Below are 25,601 nucleotides of genomic sequence, written 5' to 3' on the forward strand. Positions count from 1 at the left end.
GCAATAGTGTGTGAATGAGAGTGATTGTTTTTCAATGTTGTGTGGATTACTTGTTGAAATGGGAGAGAAAGTGAGATTTATTTTTTTTTAATTTTGATTGTTGATAGTTTATAATGCAAAGTTTAAAAATGTCCAGAATGTCAAAATATCTGTTCATTGTAACAATCTGTAGAGATTCCCATGGTACTCCATGCCTAAAATGAGGTTAAAACAGTAATTCATTTTCTTTTCCAAATCGTCTTCAGAATTCTTACATTATAGTCCTCATTCTGAGATGATCTTTTGAGTAAAGGTCTATTTTACAAGTAATGTAGGGAGAGCATGACATATATTGATTTAACAATTTTTTTGGGGTTAGAGGTAGATCACAGCGAGTATGTTCCTTTCTAATGGGCCGATACAGTAAGGAGCGGTAGGAAGAGCTGCTTTAGTGCCGGGTGCACCCGCGCTTGCCGCACGCACAGTCCTGCTCACCTACCGTAATTTGTCTACATTTTTGCACTGTCACATTGTGGTGCCTTTACAATTTTGTAGCTATAAAAAAAAAAAAAGTCATATTACTTTAGTCAGATGGGAATGTTGAGCCATTGTAGGTGTGTTATGTATGCATGAGCCCTGTATTGGACAATTTGAAAATTTGCAGGAGCATCTTCTACTGATTTTTCAAGGAATGACATAAAATGTTTGCAAAGTCTTTCATCTTAACCAGCAGAAAAATGGCCTTTTTTTGTAAGTCTATCAATATATGGTTTTATGCTACTCAGGCACAGTGCATTTGATGACTTCTTGCTGTCTTTATTTACTATTCTGAGTAGGTATGTATTTGCCTCAAAGTCTCTGGAATGATGGCAAATGTTTCCTGATGAAAGGGCTGCTATTTCTTGAAAAATAAATCCCGGGTATTTTTAACCCAAACTTACTAAACATTAAAGTTGATTGATAGCAATTGAGCCAGCTGTTGCATGGCTGCTGATATCAGTTTGTTTCTCATATAGTCCAACAAAGCTATGTCATCGTCACCTATGCAAGTTGCTGGGGTAGGTGGGGATTGGGTGGTGCTATTTTGTTAAAGTTAAATTAAAATAGGATTATGCAAACATATTTGAAATACAAGTGGGTAACTTCAAACATTTCTAAAACAAAAAAAAACCCAACAAAAGGGATAGGGTGCTCCTTCATTATATTCACAGCAAGCAGTTTCAGACTGTCAGTATGAGTGCCCTGGGATGATGATGGACTGTATGAAAGAGAAAAGAGGTTGCTCATTACTTCTTAAGGTAAAAATAGATTTGAAGGACTGATATTTATTTTCATTTTGTGTAGGCGTGGTCTGGTTAAACTTGGCATGGCGAAAATAACACAAGTGGATTTCCCTCCTCGAGAAATTGTTACATATACGAAGGAGACCCAAACACCAGTTATGACTTTACAGAAAGAAGGTACTGTAAATGTTACCAGCTAATTTACTATTTCCAATTGCATAAAATGTCATCCATCTTATACATTACTGTTAGATTGCTTGAGAGCATGTGGACCCTTTCTCTTCTTATTTTATGTCCCCCTTCTCCCACCTAACGCAATATATCTAGTCCAATCATGGCAACAATAGTCCTCGGCCGAGGGCCATGCCCCAGGGCTCCTTCCAGAACACTGCAATCATGGACCCTAACTCCTGAGCAAAGACCACAACCCCCTGCCCCAGCATCTCCAGCCGACTCCGGGGATTGAACAGTGAACCTTCTGTATGGCAGTGCACAGTACAGGCTGACTCGTACATGTTAATGGTCAAAGTAGTGAGGTGCACATCAACTGACATTCCACAGATGGGATGTCTGACGTCTGTTGGTTAGATTTCTACTTTTCCAAATAAGATCGGAGTTCAGTTTACAGCTTAGATTCCTGCATGCTCGGTCTCAGGGCTGGGAATGCTGAGGTGACAGTTCTTGTAGCTTGTGAGGTTCACAGTTCTATGCCATTCTATGCCATTTTAATTGCTTCGATTGAAGGACGCTAAATAAATCAAAGTAGACAACTCCAATGTATAGATGGTGGAGGGGAGAGTCGGAATTTCAAGTTATTTGAAGCATATGCTAATGAATTTCATTGAGATTCATCGTTTAACAATTTATTTCATACATATTCATTTTGCTTAACATAGGCTAAATATATATTCATGAAAATCAAAAGTGTGGGGCAATGATACGTTTGGGGGGAGTTGTATTAAAACTGCCATATTTGGTTATTTAATCCTTTTCATTTCTTTGTGTGTGTATATATATATATGTATGTTTATTTATTTTTTACAATAAGGAATGGAACAAAAAGCAGATATTTCCCAATGTATAAAGCATACATAGTATAAAATGACTTTTCCATTTCAGATGCTGGAGCTTTTTAATGATAGCAGTAGTTAGTATTTCATAAATTGATTATGCATTTCTTGTTGAAGCAGTAGGTTTAAAGAGAGGCTATAATGAAAGTTTTATAGTTCCCTCATATTCCTTGTACATTAGGACTGGAGTGCTTTGCTGAAGGAAAATAGTTTCATGTGGAAAAAGAACAGGAATTTGCTTTATAATTTCTCTGTCCTTGATATGACTTGCTAACATTTACCTGTTAAGATGTAATTAATTCAGTTGTTTACAAGAAAAACATGTAATAAAGAAGTTGCATTTGATTCAGTATTGACAGGTCATTTCTATTTTTTAGTCTGCCTAGAAAGGTCTTGTATCAAACTGGAACTCTTGAGTTATATGCACAAGCCCTTTGTGAAATTGGCTCCAAATACCCCCCCCCCCCCCCAAAATTTAGCTATGTAAAACGTTTCTGCTACAGATATATATATATATATTTATTTATTTATTTAAGAAGAGGTATGCTAGTTTCATGGCAGATTACAGTTTAAACACAATATTATAAAAAGAGAGAAAACAGAAATATAAAGAAACAAAAATACAGTAAAATAAGTTATATTTACATATACAGTACATGGTCAAATCTGTGGAACCATCAACTGAACTACTGATTCACTTCAAATGCCTGAGTAAAGAGAAGTGTTTTCATGGTTTCTTGATGTTATATGTGTAATTGCTTGATGTTATATGTGTAATTGCTCTGATAGGCTGTTCCATAGTCGGGGACTGGCTACTCATTATGTCAAGCCATGCTAATTTTGGTGCCAAGACCTCAAGAAGGTTTTATTGGCTGAGCAAAGTTGTCTAACGAGTTTATAGATACGGAGGGTTGAACTAAGTCAGATTGATGAATAAGTATTCAATAATTTAAATATGATGTTTGCGACCTTATACTGCACACTGTAGACAATGGGAAGCCAATGTAGTGCTGCTAAGATGAGGGGTGATGAGTTCATGCATTTTTTTTTTTTTTGCCGGTGAGTATCCTTGAAGCTGAATTTTGTACAACCTGAAGTGCCCACGTAGAGTTAGTTGGGAGACCTAAGTATAGTGAGTTGCAGTAGTCTAAACTGGTTAAGATAAGGGATTGGAGAACAGAGCAGAAGTCTTCTGGATCCAACAGAAATTTTAACCTATGTAGTATGTGCAGCTTATCAAAGGAGGATTTTACTACTCAGGCAATTTGAGGTTTCATTGTAAGATTTATATCAAATCTTAGGTGCTGTGCACCTATTTAAAGTTGATTTTAAAAAGAAAATAAATATAATGTACCAAAATCCATATTAAGAGGGCAATTTTCAAAGCCATTTCCCCCAGGTAATCTAGGGATCCATTTTCAGCCGCTGTGCAGCTCGGCTAGTTAGACGGATAAACATATCCAGCTAACCTGCAGGGTATATTCAGTGGCGCAGACACACCATGGAATATACCTGGCTATCTTAAAGTTATCCGGTTATGTCTAACCACTAACGTTAGGGCAACCCTATGACCCAATAGAGTTAGCTGCATAAGTTAAGCAGCTAACTCCAAATATCAGAGATAGCCGCTTAACTTATGTGGCTAACTCCGCTCCTCCTCGAAACACTTCTTGCTAAGCCAGTGGAATGCTCCCTTTTTATGCAGCTACATTCTAGCTGGGTAACTAGTTGCTCGGCTAGAATTTAGCCAGATAAAGGCTAAATATATCCAGGTAGGCCATTTAGACAGATAACTATTATGTTAGCCATCTAAATGGCTTTTGAATATGGACCTTTTAGTGTTCCACAATGTGCATACTTTATACTGCATTGCAATGGAGGTGTTCCCAGGACCAGGTTAGATTGGGGGAGAAACCAACGCCTGTGGTTTTGTACTTTCAAAACTTTGTGTGGCATTTGTCGGAAATGGTACTTGCAGAAAAAGTAGGTAGGTCTCTATGATCTTTTATTTCCTTGGGTAATTTTCAGAGTGAAAGTAAATGCATGCTTTCACTTAGAAAATGGTAAACATGTACCCATGAATTTTGCAGCCATGCAGTTAGTCTGAAGATTGCCCCCATAGTGTTCTTCTATTTCTTAATCACTTTGACCCTCTCTCCAATTTCATTTTTATGAGTGCGTCACATAGCATGGACTCAGCAGGTAGTGTCTCTCTTACCGAAGGGAATTCATCAATGGCACAATGCATAGTACCTGAAACTGTGGTAACTACTACTTTAATACCCACATGGTAAAAAAAAACAGATTTTACTCTTTAATAGAAAATGCTATGTAAAAATATCAATTGGATAATTTTTTCTAAAATTATGTAATAAAAAAATGATTAAAATGAACAAACTGAAACCGTAAGCCAGACAGATCTGAGAGTAGAATGAAGCTGGCTTCCAGCACATTTCAGGGGAGGATTGTTTCTTGTTTCAACAGTGTATCTATGAGAAGAATTTCTTTTCTCAGGATTTTAATTTCTTGTTGCACTTTAAACAAATTCCCAAAACTGGAGGGTGGGGTGGGGGGGGGGGCCAGTAATCAAACTGCCAACATAAGGGTGCAAACTCCATGAGTAGCTTTTATCTGCAGGGTTTAATGATCAAGTCAAATTCCGCAGATAGTTTTGCTTTGTTTATTGACCCTGAAAAAATTACCTGCAGAGGTTTGCATGTGCTTTTTCTGCAGGTATTTTTTCCAGCTAAAATAAGATGCATAGTTCTGAAAATCTAAAACTGTGGAAATTGTTGCTTTTCCCGACCTAACATTGCCCTTCAGGATTGCCTCCGCCATATGCAGGTAAAAGTACACGTTTGTAACCATGCACAAAAGTTTACCCATAAGAACATGCCATGCTGGGTCAGACCAAGGGTCCATCAAGCCCGGCATCCTGTTTCCAACAGTGGCCAATCCAGGCCATAGGAACTTGGCAGGTACCCAAAAACTAAGTCTAGTCTAAGTCTATTACTGTTGCTAGTAATAGCAATGGCTATTTTCTAAGTCAACTTAATTAATAGCAGGTAATGGACTTCTCCTTCAAGAACTTATCCAAACCTTTTTTAAACACAGCTATACTAACTGCACTAACCACATCCTCTGGCAACAAATTCCAGAGTTTAATTGTGCGTTGAGTGAAAAAGAACTTTCTCCGATTAATCTTAAATGTGCCACATGCTAACTTCATGGAGTGCCCCCTAGTCTTTCTATTATCCAAAAGAGTAAATAACTGATTCACGTCTACCCGTTCTAGACCTCTCATGATTTTAAACACCTCTATCATATCCCACCCCACACAGAGGGGTGGGCAATTTTCAAAAAGCCCATTGTTTTACCCACAGAAATGGCTTTTAAAATTGCCCTCCCTATAACTATTAACTGAGACATTTCTAACCATCCATCCTGATGGCAGTAGTTTGAGGCTTAAATAAAAAATTATTCTGTAGCCCTGAATTGCTCTAGCTGGGGTTTTTATCCTTTTTATACTTTCTCTGGGCTTTGAATCTGGTTTGCTCGGTCTTTCTGTCTCCCTTGTAGTGTTTAATCTTCTCCCCTGGTTTACATTCCTTCTTGTTTCCTGCTCTGGTGTTATTGCAGAACAAAACCAGCACTTCCCTGTGAATCTGCAGGTTTCTGTTTAACCATAAGGTGGATCACCGTGGATATCTTTTGGTCTTTTGTTTTCAGGTTTTGGGGATTTTTTTGCATTTCAGCATTTTTCGGCAAGGATATAGTTGAAAAGCAAAAACAGAACTATGAATACAGGAAATAAATTTATCACTGAATGTTTAAACAGTGATGTAATGTTAAAAAGTCCAAGCCCTCAAAGAACAGAAGATACAATATACAGTATATAGAAAGCCCTGAAAGTGGGCAATTAAAGAAAAATTATACAAAATTAATATAACAGAAGAATCTACATACCCAATTATTTATTGACCATCATAACATCTCTAGCATATATCAACAAACACACCCCAGATCAAATGCTTGTAGGCCCTAGCCTTTTTAATTCTTTAGTGTCCAGGAAATAGCATAATTGAGAAGTTTCAATTATAGCAATAGATATCTTGAATAAGCATTTGCAAAGAAATTGTATCAAGAATTTAATGCCAAAAGAGAAAGCTTCCTGGAGCATTGCAGTGAATATTTTCTTCCGTTCCAGTGTGGCCTTTCATAAATCCAGGAAATTCCAGATTTGATAGCCCAGAGACAATGCCGGTTAATTTCAAAATAAGACATAGAATGGTGCTTTGGTCTTGTGTAAACACAGAGGTTATTAGGAGCATGGCTCTGTTCTTCTCCTGTATGGCTGACTCCTCCAGCAGTGTAGGAGCAATGCATGGACACATTACCCTCTCCAAAATCCTTCTTTCTGACCTTCAGGTCCTTTCTCGCAAAGCAAAATAGGAACTTGGAAGGATATCGTTATCTGAAATTTTCAAAAATTCCTGTAGATATTTCTTAAGGTCTGTAAGAGAAATGAGAGGGACATTTGAGAAGTTTAAAAAAATGGCAATTGATTTATTTTAAAGAACTCTTAATATTTTCAGGTTTGTGCTGTACTAAAATATCCTGAATAAGTCCCAATTGAACTAAGAACACTCGATTCACATGCAACACCAAAGGGTTTTTTTTTAAATTTTTTATTTAAAGAAACAGACATCCATTTGCTAATACAGTATGTCAAGGGATATACAAATATGAAATACTAATTCCAAGGGCAGTACATGAAAATGTTACTTTTACATAGTTACTTACAAGAGAGTATAGGGCACCAACAATATATCTAAAACAATCCAACAGAAGCCTCACCCCTCTAGGAGTTTCTGGTCTTCCAACTCCAATAATGCTCCCAAATGGAATGGTAAACATCAAGTTCATCCTTGAGCAGGTAGGTTATTTTGTCCATCAAAGCAAGCTCAGCTATAGTGATATGTCAATGTGAGATCATGGGGGAACTCTTCTAGTAAAAAGCAATGGTTAATCTTGTAGCGCATAGGCATTGTCCCGCCAACCTCGGAATATTCTTATCCAAAGCAACATTTCCCCCAAAAGCTCAGCAAACATAATTTGGAAGATAGCATGAAAGATATTCATATCATATCTTGAACTATTCCATTTCTTGCCCGAATAATTGGATCATTCTAAATTCCCACCACATGTATATATAAGTTCCTACTGCCCTACAAACCTTCCAACAACAGGGGCTGGATTTGCTGAATTTAGAGAAGAAAACTGGGCATCAGTAAGCCCTATGTAGTAATTTATATAGTTATTCCTGACTTTTATTGCACATAGATTCCTTAGCAGTCGAGCCCCAAATGTCTTGCCAGTCACTAGGGTCCAAGGTTTCCTGGATATCCTGGTTCCACTGCTCAGAAAGCACTGGGCTGGTGTCAGGTTCTCCGTCCCTGAATGCCAAATAATTATACAGTTTTGTTATACCTTTGGAGGATGTGTTTGCTTGTGTCATAAGTTTCTTGATTAAAAATTGACTTCTTAGATAATTATCCCTACTCTTTCCATATGTTGTTTTGCGTATTTGCAAATAAAGATATTGAGTGTGGACTAGTATCTTATATTGAGTTCTTAAATCTGCAAAAGTATATATCCAAGGTGGTAGCAAAGAAACTTTTTTTTTTGTATTGAGACCAGAACAGACCAAATGGAATCCTGGGTTCTAGTGGGGAGGAGCATGGTGGGTTAACAAGTTGCCAGATTAGAAATAGCTACTGCAACCATGGGAGAAATGTTTAAACCTACCCCAAGTCTTGAGGTAGGATCTGATACCCCAGCAGAGGTGGAATCCATTTCCAAGCCCTGAAGCTGCAGCTGTGCATTGCATCTACCTATGTCTTTCCTCGCTCCACCATTGGTGTCTCTCCCCTGTCTCTCGAGAAACACAGTTCCTACTCCCCCATTGGGTAGTATGCCCTCCTGTTCTAAGTGGCTCAGTAGTACATTCAGCATTCCAGCTGTAGCCTTGCAGCCTAGCATGGGAAGATGATCTGCTTGTTCAGATTCAAAATAAATCACCATTCAGCCAGCCAGCCATTTCCAAGCCCTACTGGCACAGACACATCAGGCAAGCAAGCAGGTAGATGTAACAAATGTTCTGCCATTGAAGTCTGTTGTAGTAGTCCAAGCCTGATTGTCCTTTTATCCATCCCTACAGAAGTAAAGTAAAGCAGTAATAGAAGAAAAGAGAAGAGCACTGCTATGGTACAGACTTCAGAGTGCCAGAAACACAGCCTCTCTGTTCACTGCCATATTGGATCTGTTTTCAGGTTTAACCAGGAGACACACTCTCCTCTTTTGTTGGTATTTTCAAGGTGTACCAGCTTCCTATCTCATCTTGTCGTTCCCGCCGCATACTCTTAGCTCTATACTATATCAGGGAGCACTTGCCTGCCCTTGATGTATTTTTCGGCATTAGTTTTTCTTGGCGTATACTGTGTTCTGCTTGAAAGTTGTTGAGCCAGAAACCACCTTGGTATCTGTGTATTTGATTTCTTTTGCATAACAACTTTAGGAGAATGTAGTTAATTATAAGGTTGACTTGATGACTCATTAAATTCGTAAAGCCTCCGAAGTCCATTTTATAGCTAATATTTACAAAAATCAGAGCTTCTTAGGATTTTTTCCAAAGCAATTCATTATTTCAAGTCTCTGAAATGCCTAGTCATCATATTCTGTCCTTAGCTTTCGTGGTACCTAGTTAACAGCTCTGTTACTGTGGCAAGGCTAGATATGAGCATTATATACTAACCAATTAAGTTAAGGAAGGATGTTACTTATTATTCCATTTGTGGGACTGCTGTCTTCAATATAGACTCTTATTTTTCTTACTTTTGGCTGGTCTTGTTTTTGGCCTGCCTTATGGACATACCCCTTATAGTGAACTTTCTGACTAGGGACACCCTTTTTTAGGGTTGCAATCGAGGGTTCTTTAGTTGAGTGGGCCAGTTATCACTGAATACGACAAGGTCATTAATGTGGGTGCTGAATAATCTGAGTATTTGCAGCAGCTGGTCTATATGCCATTGAAATGTGGCTGGGCTCCATGAAGGCCAAAAGGGAGGAATGTGAATTGGAAGAGACCCTCTGATGTAAAAGAATGTCTTATTTTTTCTTGGCTGCTGACATTAATAGCACCTGCCAGTAACCTTTTGATAGGTCTAAAGTAAACAGGAATTTGGCCTTTCCCAGTATCTTGATCAGCTCCTCAGTTTTAAGCATTGGATTAGCATCAAATTGGGACATGGAATTACCTTTCTGAAGCTGATGCACAGCCAAGCTACACAATACCACCATATTTGTTCTGACCCAAGGAACAGGATAAAAACTTCAAAACTCTAAATTAATTCTTCAAACAGAAGGGTCATCACCTGAAAATCATCTCCAAGAAAATTGCATCCTTGCTCAGAACACCCATCTTTGCTCAGAACACCCAATGGAAGGAAAACCATGGATTGAGTTCCACTTGTAGTAACATATAATCTGGAACTAGAAAACTTAAGGAAAATGATAAAAGATCTACTACCACTAATACTGAAGATTAATTACTAAAAGAAGTTTTTCCTGGTCCCCCAGTTCTAACCTTCTGATAACCACCTAACCTGAAACAAAAACTTATAAGGCGTAAAATCCAAACAGATTAGCTATTCACAGGGGAAAGACCTTCAAAATAAGTGATTCACATTCATGCTTCGCTAAGCACATTGTGTACATGATCCAATGCAAAAATAATATGAAGAAGGATGCTATATTGGTGAAACAAGCGAAAAATTAAGGATAAGAACCAATTTTCCTAGGCATAACATAAAACATTACAGAGAAAAACAGAATGACAGCTCAGTAGGTGAGCACTTCTTAAATGAAGACCACACAATAAAGGTACTTAAAGAAACATTAGGAGAATATAAGAATGGAAAAACTTTTGAGGTTAGGATGATCAAACACAAAATGACTTAATAAGGACATTGGCTTTCTCACCGATTATCAGATAGAAGCCCTTTCATCTGCAAAGTTTTACTATTTCATCACCTCTGCCATTCTTACCCCATCCCCTTTCCTTTATTTTATTGTAATGCAGACAGCCAAGACCCAGATCAAGGGTGTCCAAACCTTTTTGTACTGGGGCCATATTACAAATTATCAGCCACAACAGGGGCCTGGGGAAGCAGCAAATAGTCCCCTTGGAGCTCCTTTGCATGGTAATCAAATTCCCAGTACTTGCCGCAGGCTCTTCAGTATCCAGCAGGCTTAAGCACCACCATCTTTAGCACCGGAGGAGCTCCTGCAATTTTGCATCCCAGCTTCTACCAAAAACAGCAAAACCTTCAATCCAATAGAGATACATTTTAAGGGCAAGAGGTACAAGGTGTTTTTCCAGCTAGCAAACTACCTCACCTTGGGCACAAACGCAGAACACAGACAGACCCTCACCAAATAAGAATAAAAAAACATAAAGTATAAATAGAAAGATGCAGATAAAAATCTGGAAACCACTACAAGCCAGACTTAAATGCAGTATAATAATGTAAAAACAGAGATATCCCCATTCCTTATAAAAGAAAATCAAGAAATGTAAAACATCAAGCGTAATAGTAAACCATACTAATAAAAAGAATATTTCAAAATAAGGATAAAAAACTTTAAATATTTCCCCAAAATCAATCAAATATTTCAAAACAGCATACATATCAAACACCAAATAATTAAAAATAATAAAGATAAAAAATTTCACCCTCTCCATACCTATGAACTTTTGATTTCCAGTCACCCTGCGATGGTAGTGGATTAGTGGAGGGGATGTAGAGGGAACACACAAACCTTTTCTCTCTCTGTCTCATATACACACATTCTCTCAAACCCTTCCATTCTCTTTTCTCACTCCCCTCTTCCACTTCTTCCTCTTCCCTCTTCCCCCTCATTCCCCCCTCACCTCTATACCCCTCCTTCTTCTATCAGTCACTCAACCCCCGTCTCTATCAACCTCCTACTCAGACCCCTTCCGTTCCTTCATTCTTACTCTCTTCCCTCTGTCACTCACCCCCTCACTCCTCCATTCACTCCCTTCCCTCTCTCACTCTCTCCTTCTCCCCACTCTCTTCACTAACCACCCTCATCCCTTTCCTTCCCTTACTCATACCCCTTCCCTTCTCTTTGCAACCCAGCATATATCTCATTCCTTCTCACCAGGTATCATCCTCTGGCCAGCTGGGTGCTGGAAGTTTGCTGGCAGGCCAGCTTCGGGCCCACCACCGTGCAGGTCCTTTTCTTGCTGGTGGGGGGTGGGAATCCCACCAGTGTGTCATGTCACAGTGCTGTGGCATGATGTCTCTTCTTGCTGGGAGGAGGGAACCCCCTCCATTGTGTTGCTGCACGGCACCGTGGCGCATAGCCACCTCTTGCTGCCAGAGTTGGGGTTCTCGCCAGTACGTCGCCCCATGGTCATACAACACAAGGCCTCTTCTAGCTGGTGGGGGGAACCCTGCCAGCTCCTCATTCCACAGTGCAGGGCCTCTTCTTGTTGGCAGGGAGGTGTGGGAACCCCACTAATGCGTTATTAAATGGCGCTGATGCTCAGATCTGCCTGCCCACCCGTGTGCCCAACATCAGTCAAGGCATAGCATCATACGTTTCAGCTTGTCATCAAGGGTGACATTGGGTCAAGCAACTTGGACGATCAACGAGCCACATATAAATCTTCTAACAGCAAATATCAATCTAATACTTGCTTCAACTACTGAATTACATAGAAAAGTAATGGATAAGAATGGTTTTCTACACTTTAGTAGTTTTCATCCCAAACATATTAGGGAAAACATCCCGATCAGTCAATTTTTTCGAGTGAGAAGAATTTGCTAAAAAATGAAGAACTTTAAGAAACATTGCCTTTCATTGCCAAACATATTAGGGAAAACATCCCGATCAGTCAATTTTTTCGAGTGAGAAGAATTTGCTAAAAAATGAAGAACTTTAAGAAACATTGCCTTTCATTGCCAAGGTGATGGAGAAACTAGTTAACACACAACTATCTGAATACATAGAAGAACACAAAATTCTATTCCCTACTCAATTCGGTTTCAGAAAAGCTTCAAGCACAGAATCCCTTCTAATCTCACTGACTGACTACATTATATTGGGCCTCGACAAAGGACAGGCCTTCCTACTGATTTTATTGGATCTATCGGCAGCTTTCGATACTGTTAACCACGCCATATTACTAAAGCAACTGGCGAACATCGGTATTGCAGGATCAGCACTAACATGGTTCAAGTCATTCTTAGAAAACAGAGGTTTCAAAGTTAAAATCCACAACAAAGAATCCCCCAGATACCCATCTTCACAAGGAGTTCCTCAGGGTTCCTCTCTCTCACCAACACTTTTCAACTTATACCTTCTCCCGCTTTGCCAACTGCTAAACAAATTGAACCTAAAACACTTCATATTCGCCGACAATGTCCAGATTGTGATCCCCATCAAAGAATCCATCACTAAAGCTCTAGAACTTTGGGAAAACTGTTTTCAAGAAATTAACGATCTCTTATCCAGCTTAAATCTTATTCTAAACCAATCAAAAAGCGAATTCATGCTAATCTCTCCAGATAATTGCAAAATCACTACAAACCCGCCAGCCAACTTGCAAATCTCAAAAGTAAGAGATTTAGGAGTTTCTATAGACAACCGGCTAAATTTAAAATCGTTTATCAACCAAACAACCAAATACTGCTTCCACAAACTGCACGTATTAAAAAGAATAAAACCCCTATTTCATTTCCATGATTATAGAACAGTGCTCCAAGCAATAATATTTGCGAAAATTGATTACTGCAACTCTATCCTACTAGGCCTCCCATCATCCCACACTAAACCTCTCCAAATGATACAGAACACGGCAGCAAGAATTCTAACAAACAAAAGGAGAAGAGATCACATTACACCAGTCCTCAAAGACCTTCACTGGTTACCAATCCACTACAGAATAATTCATAAGTCCCTCACCACAATCTACAAAAATATCCATGGACTGGCTCCACTCCATCTACAAATAGCTCTCAAAAAACACTCCTCCAACAGACCCATCAGAGAAGCATATAGAGAATATCTACAAGTACCTCACAACAATACTACCCAGCATATAACATTGAGAGATCGGGCCTTCTCCACAGCAGGTCCCCCACTATGGAACTCAATCCCCTTAGAATTACGACAGGAACCATGTCTTCCAACCTTCAGGAAGAGACTTAAAACATGGCTGTTCATGAAAGCATTTCCGGACCCTTAATGATTCACTTCCATCAAATGCAGCAACACTGAGCATCTTCTATTAAACTGAAACAGACAATACCAACCAATCACTACAAGGTTTTACTTCTTGTTAAACTTTTTATCTCTCCTCTAACTCTAATCCCAGTTAGAATAACCCCTGTTTTATTGTAACTTTTTCTTCTATGCACTTGTTATACTTTTGTAATGTATACTCTTACGTTTTAGCTATGTACGTTATAATGTATTGCTCACCCCTTGTTTTATGTAAACCGACATGATACGAACTTCCGTGAATGCCGGTATAGAAAAACACAAATAAATAAAATAAATAAATAAAAACATTTTGGAGACCTCCGCGAAAAATTTTTAGTGTGGTGTGTCAGGCTTATAAGAGAGCATGATTTATTAATTGGGATCTTCTCTTGACCCCCACGGAAGTCTCCAGATCCTCTTTCATTAGTTTGTGTTTTTCCATTTTCTAATAGAGTTGGGGACCTGATTCAGATCATTAAAAAACATTGGCATTTAGTGCAAGGTTTTTCAGGTTTAAAAGATTTACCGATTTTTCTCTTTCCGTAAACCAAGAAATTTGAGAGAGATTTTGGTGCATTCAGATATGACATCATCAAGTATAATTGATAGATCATTGATGGGACATGGTCCCTGCATGAGTTGTGGTGTATGTAGGCTATCTTTATCAATAAAGTTCTTTGCCCATCCTGTGTCGGGAAAGGAGATTCTTTTGAAGTCAAGGACAACGTGTCAATCAGCATCAGTTATTTATATTGCCGGTGTCCATGTAATCTCTTTTATGTGGGTAAAACCACTAGAAAGTTTAACACATATTGCGGAACATTGCAGTAGGATTCGTAATGCAGTTGTGGAACATTGGCAACAAAATCGACATTCTGTGGATGATCTTCGTTTTTTTGTTCTTCAAGAGATAATAAGTAGAAGGGGTGGAGATATTAATAAGATCTTTTTACGAGCTGAACAGTATTGGACCTTTTATTTTAAACTTTGGCCCCAATTTGCCTGAACGATAAGATTGGGTGGCATGTTTTTGAATTTGCGATCCATGATTGGCCCCTCCATACTATATAATTGGATTGGATGGCATTAGTCATCTGTCACAGGGCATGGTGATACTGATGCAGTACACGTTGAAAGAGATGTTGTTGGGTTTTTTTTGTGGATTTGGTGAGTTTCAACTTCTCCCTCTTTTTATGTGTTTAAATTTTTGAAAGATTTTTTCTAATATAGATTTAATTGTTATAGATGCGAATCATGAAAAATTGAAGGAAGGCTGTTTTTTTGCTATTATATATGAGCCTATTTGATCGGGATTTGAGGTTTGTTTTTGGTTTTTTGAAAATTTATTTTGTATTAAAATTTTCTAGATTGTATATTTTATGTGAAAAACAGATTTGGAAAGGTACACGTATGTGATTTCTCATTTGAAGAGATACATTGACGATTGAGATGAAGAAGTATAAGAATGTATTCTCTCTAAATGTACAGGAACATCAATTGCTCGATGATATGTGACTAGAGTAAACTCCCCTGAAGAAGATTTGTACAGCGAAACATGTTGGGAGAAATTTAGAAAAAATAGAATTTTTTTTTTTTTTAATTTGTATGAATGGTTGTATGTTTTTATGACATTAAGTAATTTGTAAATTGTGAACTGTTCCTGCACTTTCTTCTATGTGTATCTTGTTGAAAGATTTTTTGAGATTTTTGTAATTTGGATTAATAAAAGTGAAATTTATAAATTGTTCTTATATGTCACTTTATTATTTTGAAATTTTAAATCATGCATGCAGTTGCACGCATATGATTAAAAATACGTCTACCTCACATATGTGTGCTCCTAATTTTAAGCTGTTACTCGAGCAAATGAACTTGTGTACCTTCCTTAGGACTTTGGCGGCTTTAATTGTGCGCAGGTAAGCGGATTTTAAAATATACTCGCGTAAAGGACATTGCCAGTTTTACCCATTAGTCCTCCAGTTTGCCCGGTCTATCTTGAGGTCATCCAGACTCCTCTGGTTCTTCAGCCTGCACTCCCAACTCACCCTGACGTGTTAGGCCTAAAAAGCGATTTCTGCAGACTTGCATCTCATCGGTAGCAGCAATAAATATGCGTGGCTAACAAACTGCGGCCACTGGATTTAAAATATGAGTTTACATGCGTAACTGTTGGGCTCACCAGGGAACCCACCTGATACACCCTAGCTCCGTCCCTTTTTTAAATTCATGCCCACTTATATATGCGCATAATTTCTAGCTTTTAAAATACATGTTGCTTGCACAAATACATGTTGCTTGCACAAGGCCCAGATACTTGCATATATGGGTCTTTTAACATGAGCTATGCTTTTAAAATTCACCCCTTAGTGCATAGTACTTGAATTGTAACTTGCCTTGAGCTCAGATTTGGAAAAGAAAAGTAATTAAATCTAAAAATTCTTTTATTTGACATTCTGTGTATTGGCCTTAAAGAATGTAGTTTAAGCCTGGAGTGTTAAAAGTTCTTTGTCTAAACACCAAAGAATAAGTTCAGTTTTCACTGACAAAGATCTTTTTCATCTGTCCTTGTACTGACCAGACATGCATCTAAAGTATCCATGGCCTTGCTTTGGTTTTAGCATTAAAATTCAGTTTTGTATTTGAATTATCTTAGTTCAGTTTTAGTAACCAAGCCATTGTAAGGAGCAAATGTTCCCGAGTGCCATCCTACTGTACTGGTCCTTTAGTTCAGAAATGATTATAATGTACACCCATATATTTGCTGTGCCTTATATATTTGCCTCTCTTTAATATGGCAACTTTATATTGAATCATTTCTTTAAAAAACATACATATGTTCATTTAGGAAGCATTGTATTTAGTCTTTGTTATTTGGATACTTTGAGGGTAGGAGGGGGGTGTTTGTCCTGGCAGCTTCCTCCTGCTCTTTTTGGGCTTCCAGTTCAGTCAGAACAAGGACTGGGACCTGACACCACGAAACTTAATTTGCAACTATATGGGTTTTAAACTTGGCTAATGTGAACTAGGTGTTGCCATTGCGTGATAGTTGAGCCTTAATCCCAGGGGCTAGGAATGCTGCCTTTGTTCAATGTTCAAGTCCTTCGAAAGCGCTGCACTGCCAAGGAGCCACCGGGCTGGCCCTCTTAGCAGATAATCTTAAACCTCTGACACATAGGCCCCAGTTCAGACATCTGTTTTATGAGTCAAAGTGCATCGGTTGCTTCATCCTTGCATCTTCTCTGTTCGTCTTCAAAATTGTATTGATGCTACTGAATATATTGTCACATACTCATGAAAGCACCTATGAGAAATCAAATATCTTTCAAGAAACAAGCTTTTTACTTTCATTGGGAGCAGAAGAGCAACATAAATTGTCCTCCTTTTCACTTTCAGAGATACTACAGATTTAGGGAACAGTTGGTGAATGAATGTAAGAGAGCTAAAATTCCCCTGACGTTATCTTGCTTACAAGCAAGAATCTAGACATGGATATTTGTCTTTTGTGAGACAGTATCTGCTATTATATGTGTCTGCCTCCATCTGAGTGAATCCCAGATGTGTGGCTCTCATTCATTGATGAATTTAGGATGATGTCACCTCCTAGTCACCATCGGTGCTGTTGCCCCCTTCCCCATCCACAACAAGGAATAGAAAGTCCAAGGCACAGCCCCATAGTTTCTTGCAGCAGCTCAAGGGTAAATTCTGTTGCAAAATTGTTAGAATTCTGAAGTACATTGACAAACATTTCCATCTTTTATTTTACATTATAAAAGTAAAGTAGTTTTCCAACCTTGCCTGTGTCTGTATAATTTATTTTCCTTTTTCTGGGTGAATGAAAGGGATCTCAAGTATCATGGATGTGGTGTGGAGAATGAGGGGATCAAAGATGGGAAGAGAAAGGAAGAAGGACTAGGAATGGGGAATGGGGTGTGTGGGAAGGAAAGAGGACTGTAGCTTGGGAGAGGAAGGTGAAGGCCCATGAAGGAGAGAGACAGAAGATGGGGAAGATCAAGAAAAAGGGGTGGGTGTGTGGGGGGGGGGGAATCTGGGATTGGGGGAGAAGGAAGAAGATTATTTCTGGGAAAGAGAAAGGGGAGGGAGGAGTAGGAGGGGTTGGAAAGTGGTTTCCAAGATATGAGGAGAAGGGTGAGGGAGGAAGGTTCCAGGACCTGGGGGGGTAGAATCTGAGATCAAGGGAGAGAGGATCTGATGTGGGGGAGGGAGAGAAAGAAGAAGGGATAGCTGTTCCTACTGTGCTCTGATCCTGTTCCCCCTTGCATCCCCCCTCTGACCTCTCTCATGCATACTCATAAACACATACAATCTCTTCTCTCTCTCACACTGTCCCTCCTCCTCATCTCACCTCTCCAGAGTGATCCCCCTTTGCTCTGTCTGCTCCAGGCTCACCTTCTCCCCTCTTGTTTCCTAAAAGAGGAGGGCCTGGAGGGCTATTCTCAGCTGAGTGAGATTCCGCATAGTTGAATGGCAGCAAATCTTCAGTCAGCTTGCTGTCCCTAGATTTTTGCTATCCTTGGCTTCAAGCCTAATGTGCTTTTTGACAAATCCAAGCCTGTTCTCAATGCTAGTCACTGGATGATTTTGTTAATGCTAACACCAGAGAGCTCAAGTCTGAAATAGTGTATTCCTCCACAGTTTTTATGCTGGCTACTATTCATTTTGTCCTTGTGCACTTTACAATGTTCATTTTAGTAGTAACAATATTAAATGGTCACATAGCCATTCATTTAATCAGCACAGGAGTGGATGATAGCCTTGTGTCATTCTCCCTTGAGATTTGTAAAGAAGCCACTTGAAGTTCATCATATATTCTAATTCTAGTAAACTGCTAGGCATTGATTTGATAGTGTGGGATCGAGTGGTGATTCCCACAGGCCTGGAGGCAGAAATTCAGTCTGACTCCAGCCTTTCTTAAAAACATGAACTTTATTCACAGCTTTAATCATATACACAGCAGTAAGACTACCTTTACCTTCAGACAGTGTACTCTCTCTCTCTCTCTCTGCTCACAGTTGTGCTGCTTTGTCTCAGCTCAATGTTTGGACAGTGTTATGCACAGGAGCTGCCTTCCTCCCGGAGACCTGGCCTGGTCTGGTTATCCTTACTTGGATCCCAGCTCTTATTCCCAGTTTCTAGTTACGCCCTCTGAGCCCCACCTGCCCCGCAGGATCCCGCCCACAGAGCATACTCTTCTTAGTGGATTTAAGGTGGACCAGGCATCTAGCCTGGACCCACACAGGTAAATAGGGGAAAACTAGGGGTCCTGACTCACATAAAATATGTAAGATTAGCATAACTATATTACAAAAAGTGCTACAGAGAGTGTCAATCTTCCATTCATGTTACTTTCCATGTATAGTAATTGCTACCACTGTATTTTGGTGGTGCTGTAAGCAACTACACATCATTTGCTTAATGTTAAATGGCTTTAAAGGAGCAGTGTTGCTTATTTGCTTCAAAATTTAAATTTGATGCAAGTAATAGGTACAGTCTTTAGGAAGTCCAAGTGCCAGTCTTTTAAAACCCAATCCTCAGGACAAACCTAGTCAATCAGGTTATCAGGATATCCACAATGAATGTTCTAAAGCAGTGTTGTTTTAGGGTAAAAATTATTATGAAGCATCCAAGTGGGGGGTCAGAGGCATAATGAAAGGCAGAGATAAAAGAGCCCAAGCACCTGTTGGCCATTTTAATTTTTAATTCATGTTAAAACTTTGAATTTGTGCTACAATATGAGTCATTTAGACTGTGCTTCCTCTGGTTCCGTTCCATATGGAAGGTAAGGACTGTCCTTTCACTCATTTGTTAATTTTAATTGTGCTGTGAGTGCTTTTAAATAATTTGTATGTGTATGTTTTCTTTAGCTGTTTGATCTACAACTTATTGTTAGATGCTAATAAATTTTGTGCATCCCTACCTGATAACTATACAGTCCCTGTTTTTAAGAGCTTAAACAAAGAGAAAAAAAAAGGTGTTTGCAAGTATTGATTCAGACATTATTAATCTCTGAAGGGTGGTATCTAGGCACACTAAATTTGAAGTGACCAATCCACAGTTTACCCCTAGATCCATTATTCTACTGTATTTTATAGCAGAATGATGTGTCGTGCAAAAAAAGGGGGCAGGGGCGAAAGTGGGCTGCCGGCCGCATCACGGTGGTGCAGTTTCACCCCGCCGCAGTGCAGCCACACTGCACACTATTGCCCCCTTGGCGCCATGCGAAAAGATGTAGTTATTTCCCGTGGGGCTGCCGGCGATAACGTGAAAAACATTATCGCCCGCAGTGCTGCCAGGAGATAACTCTGCCCAAACCCCGCCCACACTCCTCCCCTTCCCCTAATTTGAAAAATACTGCCGCAATGCAGCCGGTATCGCGTGCGATAAGGCCCTACTGTTCGCAATACTGGCACATCGCACAATAAACTATGACCCTGTGAGTTTGCTAAATTGCATCCTGTGCATAAGGCACCCATTGCGAGGCTGTGCGCGAGGCTTTTGTGTTACACAAGAATTTGAAAGCATAATTGTAAAGGGAATCTACTTGGTTCTCCTTAAAGCTTCTTCACTTGGATATGTTGAATGGATTTGTGGATGAGTGCCACCTGCATGCCTGTTCCCGTGATGCTGGATTCATTTGTTGGGCAGGAAGACTAAAGAAGCAATGTTCTCTGCCCAGAGAGGCAGTTTCTAGCGTTATCCACAGCAGTTTAAGCCCCTGGAGCTGATGGTGCCTTTGAGATAGGGCTGTCATTAAGGGGCCTTGCTGGTCCCCAGGTTGTAAATATTAAAACTGTTGAGAGAGTTCCCTTGACTGCCGGGAAGGAGAATGGAAGAAATGTAAAGTACAGCAGCATTTTTTAGTTGTTAGTTTGTAATTATTGTATGTGTTGTTGCAAAATGTTGTATAGTACAAAGAAGATACAGTTTTCTATTTAACAAAAAAAAAAGCCCATTGCTTTCCTTTTCAATATCTACAATTTATGATCACAAAGAAAATAGAAAGTTTTGTGCTGGATTCAGCAGTCAGAGGCATTATGGATGGAGATATTTAATAGCTCCTACATTATGGGATTAATATCAGCAAGAGGTTTGAGAGTGCTGCATGGTGGCGTTGTAGCTGCGCCTGCTCTCAGCGGCAGTACAGATGTTAGTGTGAATATTGACAGAAAAAAAATGAGGCATGAAAAGATAAGCTAAAAATAAATTAGAAATTTCATTTATTACAAGCCTAGCAATTTAAATGTGATAGTTTTTATATAATTCAAATTTGCACAAAAGCTTGATGGACTTACAGCCTTTGTTTTTTGAGAAGGTAGTGTAGAATGCCGCTTCACTAGGAGATCGAGATTTAATGTATTTTATAAATACTTGGTGCTGTTAAGGTTGCTGGTGTTTCCCTATAGTTTGTATGGAACATAGAGGGTATTTTTAAATCTAGGGACCTTATTTACCAAAAGCATGTTACTTATTATAAGTCCATGGAAACCATTTTTACCAGTGGAGCCTTTGGATCCATTTGTGGTGTTCAGTGTAGCTGTACTTCACCATATGCCAGATGGAATTGTTGTTAATTTAGCATGTTAACTGGGGCTCAGAGTACTGTTTCTGCAAAGCTTAGAGAAGATTCTAGAGTGAATGCTCTTTTAACCAGCTCCAGCTTTGCAATGGATCTCAACTGAATGGGATTCTCTGTAGTACAACGTGGGTGGAAGAGAATCATTTAAAAGTGCATTTTTCTTTACAACAAATTATTTCCCTAAATTTTCAAATGAACAGTACATTACAGTCTGAGTATCAATACAAAGTGGTACAAATTAGGAAACATTAACAGAAATATATAAAAAAAAAAAATGCAAGGAGAAGCCATACAGTAAAAGAAGAGGAAAATGAAGATTTACAGAGGACAAAGGTAGAGTGGTTGGGGAAACAATTAAGAGGTGTGGCTTGGATGTAGATGCCTGAGTCGCACCTTAGAATTTGGTAACTTTAGGAAGCTGGCACTAGCACCATCAGTGAATGGTATTCCAAAACCTTCCTGCTGTAGAGAGGCTGTGGATGCGTGAAATCCCCAAAATGGCAAACACACACATGTAATTGGAAAGGCTTACCAATTATAACTTAAACATAGCTGAAAATCAGTTTCCAAATTGCTTGCACCAGAAAAGCTGGTTTTCTGACACCCATTTTATGTGCGAGTGGTGTTTTTCCTTGTACATGCCTTAAATATAAAATGAAATACAGATGGGCAACTCGATCTGAAGACACCTCCAGCTTAACAAAAGCCACCCATTTCACAGATGATTTAACTTTGATTAACCTGCTCTACAGCAACAGATTACGCAAGACGACTGGAACTTTGCTCTATAGTGTTATTGCTAGGTGCAGCTTAATTTTCAGCAATGCTTTTCTTTTCATCTCACCAAAATACATCTCAATTTTGATGTTAACACAGAGTAAAAATTCACTGGCTCATTAAACCTGGTTTTAGCATTCATTGACAAGAGATTTGTCATTTTTAAAGTAACTGCTACTTACATGCAGTCTCTGCTGCTCAGTTTATAACCTTAGATCCCCTGTCAGGAAGAGCATGGAGTTAACCACTTAGCATACTGTAATGAATATTCATCAATAGATTGATGTGACATGCAGTCCCTTTTCAGGCGTTTATGTTCTTGTACAGGGTTTTCTTTTCAAATAGTTTTTCTATCTTCTGTTGTATTAAGAAGAAAGAGGCATCTAACATATCAAAAATAGTCTGGAAATGACTCGATACATGGGCAATTTCAGTTGTAGAAAAACATAGGACCAATAGAACATAATTAACCAAAATAGGAAGAAATACAATTGGGGAAATGCAAAATCTGGAAAGCATGTATAGATTCCACAGGGCATGTCATGGAGCGTGGATCCCCTAGCAGTTAAGACAATTGTGATGGTAACTGATATGGGAGGTAATGGAATTAATTGATATGGCTCATATTAGAATAATTGACAACTTCTTGATATGATTATTAAATTGTAATATACAAACTGTATATCATTTGAAAAACTACTAAAACTTAAAAATGTTGTATATTCTAATTCTATAATATTGGAATGTCCTGCTTATGTTCAGTGTGTACAATAGCTTGTAGGGTCATTAAAGTTGAGGGCTCATTCTTTTATGTTCTGTTACCTCTTTTGCTTTTGATATTACTATATTTTATTACTTGCTATTTCTTCCATGTCTTGTTTTAATTTATCAGGAATTGTAAGACCAGAAGTTAACTGAAAATATTATGCCTGCGAAATCATTAATCACTATAAACAGCACCATGCAGAATGTAGGCATACAATGCAGAAGGGTCTTTACGCTTGTTTTTTGAATAACTCTGCAGCTGTAATGTTATTCCTTATGTTAGAGCGTGCAAAATAATTGATATATAATGAAAATTACTTTATGGAGAAATGCAAATGTTCTGCCGCATGCACACTGTCTGCATTTTCAGTGAGGAGTAGGGTGGCATAGATAGGTTTTCCTATAAAGTATGCAGATTAAGAGGTCGCCTGGCACTAAAGTGATGAACCTTTGCTTGGTGACTTGAAGTTGACTCCTGTCATTGGAAATAATACTTGTAATCAGTGGATTAGTGAGATGTAGTAAAATCGAAGGGGGTGGGGGTGGTGAATCCTCTTTATTATGCTGGTTTGGATTTGAAATACTATTGTGTCCTGAGCAATCTGAACTTGGGATCTGCTTGTGAATTCAAGGTATTCACCTGCCCTCATTCTGCATGCAAGGTTGGTCAGGGAGAGGACTTGCATTTATCAGTGCATGTTAGATTGTTTAACAGAGTGTAGTGGGAGGGTGTGTGTGCGTATATTTTTTTCCATAATGAAGAGGTTTTGAATGTTAGCCATTCTTGAAATTATTGAACCTACTCTGAAAGACAGAAAAGGGTGTTTTAATGAAATTAAAAGGAAATGGTCACTTCATCCTTTTCCTGCAGTGATTGACCGTTACAATTTCAGGTTTTTGAGTTTGAACAGTTATAGAACAGCTACTAGTTATACTGTTTTCAGATTAATAGATTGTCCTTTGTACATGTGAATTCATCAAGGAGCCACGTCTTTCTATTTCTCTGTGTGATTATTTTGCCCAAAAAAGCTTTCATTTTTTAAGTAGCACAAAAGCTGTAATTGGCATGCTTTGTAAGGAAGTGTCAATGTGCAAGAGAGTGGAGATCACTAAGAATTCTTTTAAGCGTTCTCTCCCCTTTGCACCACCGCCTCCTCAGCAGGGTCACTGAGATCACTAGCTTTTCTTGAAATGGCCATTTTCACTGGCAGGTGCATTATACCCTGTATTTTCAGATTGTTTTTCTATTCTGAATGCTTGGCAGGTTGATTGCTCTGGCTGCATTGACGAAGAAAGAGCTGACAAATGCGGTTGGGCTGGCTGAAAAGACAGTGATTACTGTTTTCCTTTGTGACTGATTGAGGCCCTTGAAAGGAAAGATTTTAACCTTCACCATTTGGTTCAAAAGTATGAGCATATATTGAAATCATTCATGCCATTTATCCTAGTTCTGTAAACTTGTCAGAACGTAAAATCACTCAATTTCAAGTAATGCGGGATTGGCATACGTCATTATCATTTTGATTAAGTTGTGTGCATTATACAGTGTTATTTAAAGCTTACTTTCCTGAAGGCAACGGCTGTATTTTCATTGCTTGTGCTGCAGAGTTGGAAAGATTTTCAGACCTCTCTAAACCTATCACTATGTGTGTGGTTTGGCAGCTGGTAAGACCTACAAGCTATATTTTGTTTTCAGGGTAGAGGCTTGTCTGTAGGACCTCCTGGAGCTCTGGTAATTGCACAGGCTTGCCATTGGGGAAAAGACATGATTGGAAGCAGTCAAGCAGAAAACTGTTGTGCCATCCCATTGCCACCTCATAGCAGAAAGAGACAACCCCAGCAGTACCATCTGGTTGCTGCTATCTAGTCAGCTGGCCTTGCTGCTGGGACTGTAGCTTGCCAGCTGTTTCCTATCTCTTGACCACTTTTTTATTTTTATCTCTTGGTGAAGTTTGAATGTGGGTGAAGGAGCTAGCTGAGAAAAACTAACAGAATTTCCGTTCAGTAGGCTCTCATTAGTTGAGACTGCAGGCTGCACTCTCCTGCTGCCATTTCCTTTATAGACGGATGACATGATCTGACTTAACAGATAAAAATACATTTTGGGGGGGAAAATTACCCTGATAATGATAGAAAACATAGGACATGCATAATCTATGCAGTTGTAAATCATGTTAGGTGATTTTCTGATTTATAGTGAAAAAGAGCCATCCGTTTCGTGAACCGTGTACAGCTGACTGTTTCTTTATGTACAGAATACTTGTCTAAAGCACTGTATAATACCAAAATAAAAAGATAAAATGCAGTCGGGCAAAAATTGTGTACTGCTGCTGCTTTTGGATGGAACATGGTTTACATTATTCATTGGCATTAAGAAACATGTTTTGCTTAAAAATGTTCATTGTCAAACGTAGTATAGATAATGAGACTAGCTTTTGTAATGACAGAAAAGAACATGCAGTGTCGCTGCTATTATCTTTAGCCTGAAAGCTAATGTAAGGCATCTTTATGCCATACTAAGACCCATTAGACGTTGACGATGTTGGATCACGAGCAAGCAGCTTTGTAGGCTGTGCTAGATAGACATTTGTTTTTTTTATTCATCAACATTATTATGTCACCATGTTGCATAAAACTGCAGCACTTTTGCAGGTTCTGTCTGGCGTGTTAAATGTATCCGAAATTTCCAAGATTTCATCTGGGAATTCTTTACAATTGTTCAGTCTGTTTCAGTTTACACAGCCATTTGGTGTGACTGTTGTATGTTAAACAATGGTA

General features: G+C 38.9%; 1 protein-coding gene across 7 annotated transcripts in view; it reads left to right on the top strand.

Annotated features, from left to right (window-relative positions):
* The window catches only part of DYNC1I2 (dynein cytoplasmic 1 intermediate chain 2), a 173,628-nt gene that overhangs the window by 81,893 nt on the left and 66,134 nt on the right, over positions 1-25,601 (top strand). For all 7 annotated transcript variants that reach the window (XM_029605776.1, XM_029605780.1, XM_029605782.1 and 4 more), the window contains one exon: positions 1,324-1,439. In XM_029605776.1, the coding sequence (XP_029461636.1) occupies positions 1,324-1,439 (116 nt within the window). The remainder of the gene's footprint in view (positions 1-1,323; positions 1,440-25,601) is intronic.

This window comes from Rhinatrema bivittatum, chromosome 6 (genome assembly GCF_901001135.1).
Source record: "Rhinatrema bivittatum chromosome 6, aRhiBiv1.1, whole genome shotgun sequence".
Taxonomy (NCBI): Eukaryota; Metazoa; Chordata; class Amphibia; order Gymnophiona; family Rhinatrematidae; genus Rhinatrema; species Rhinatrema bivittatum.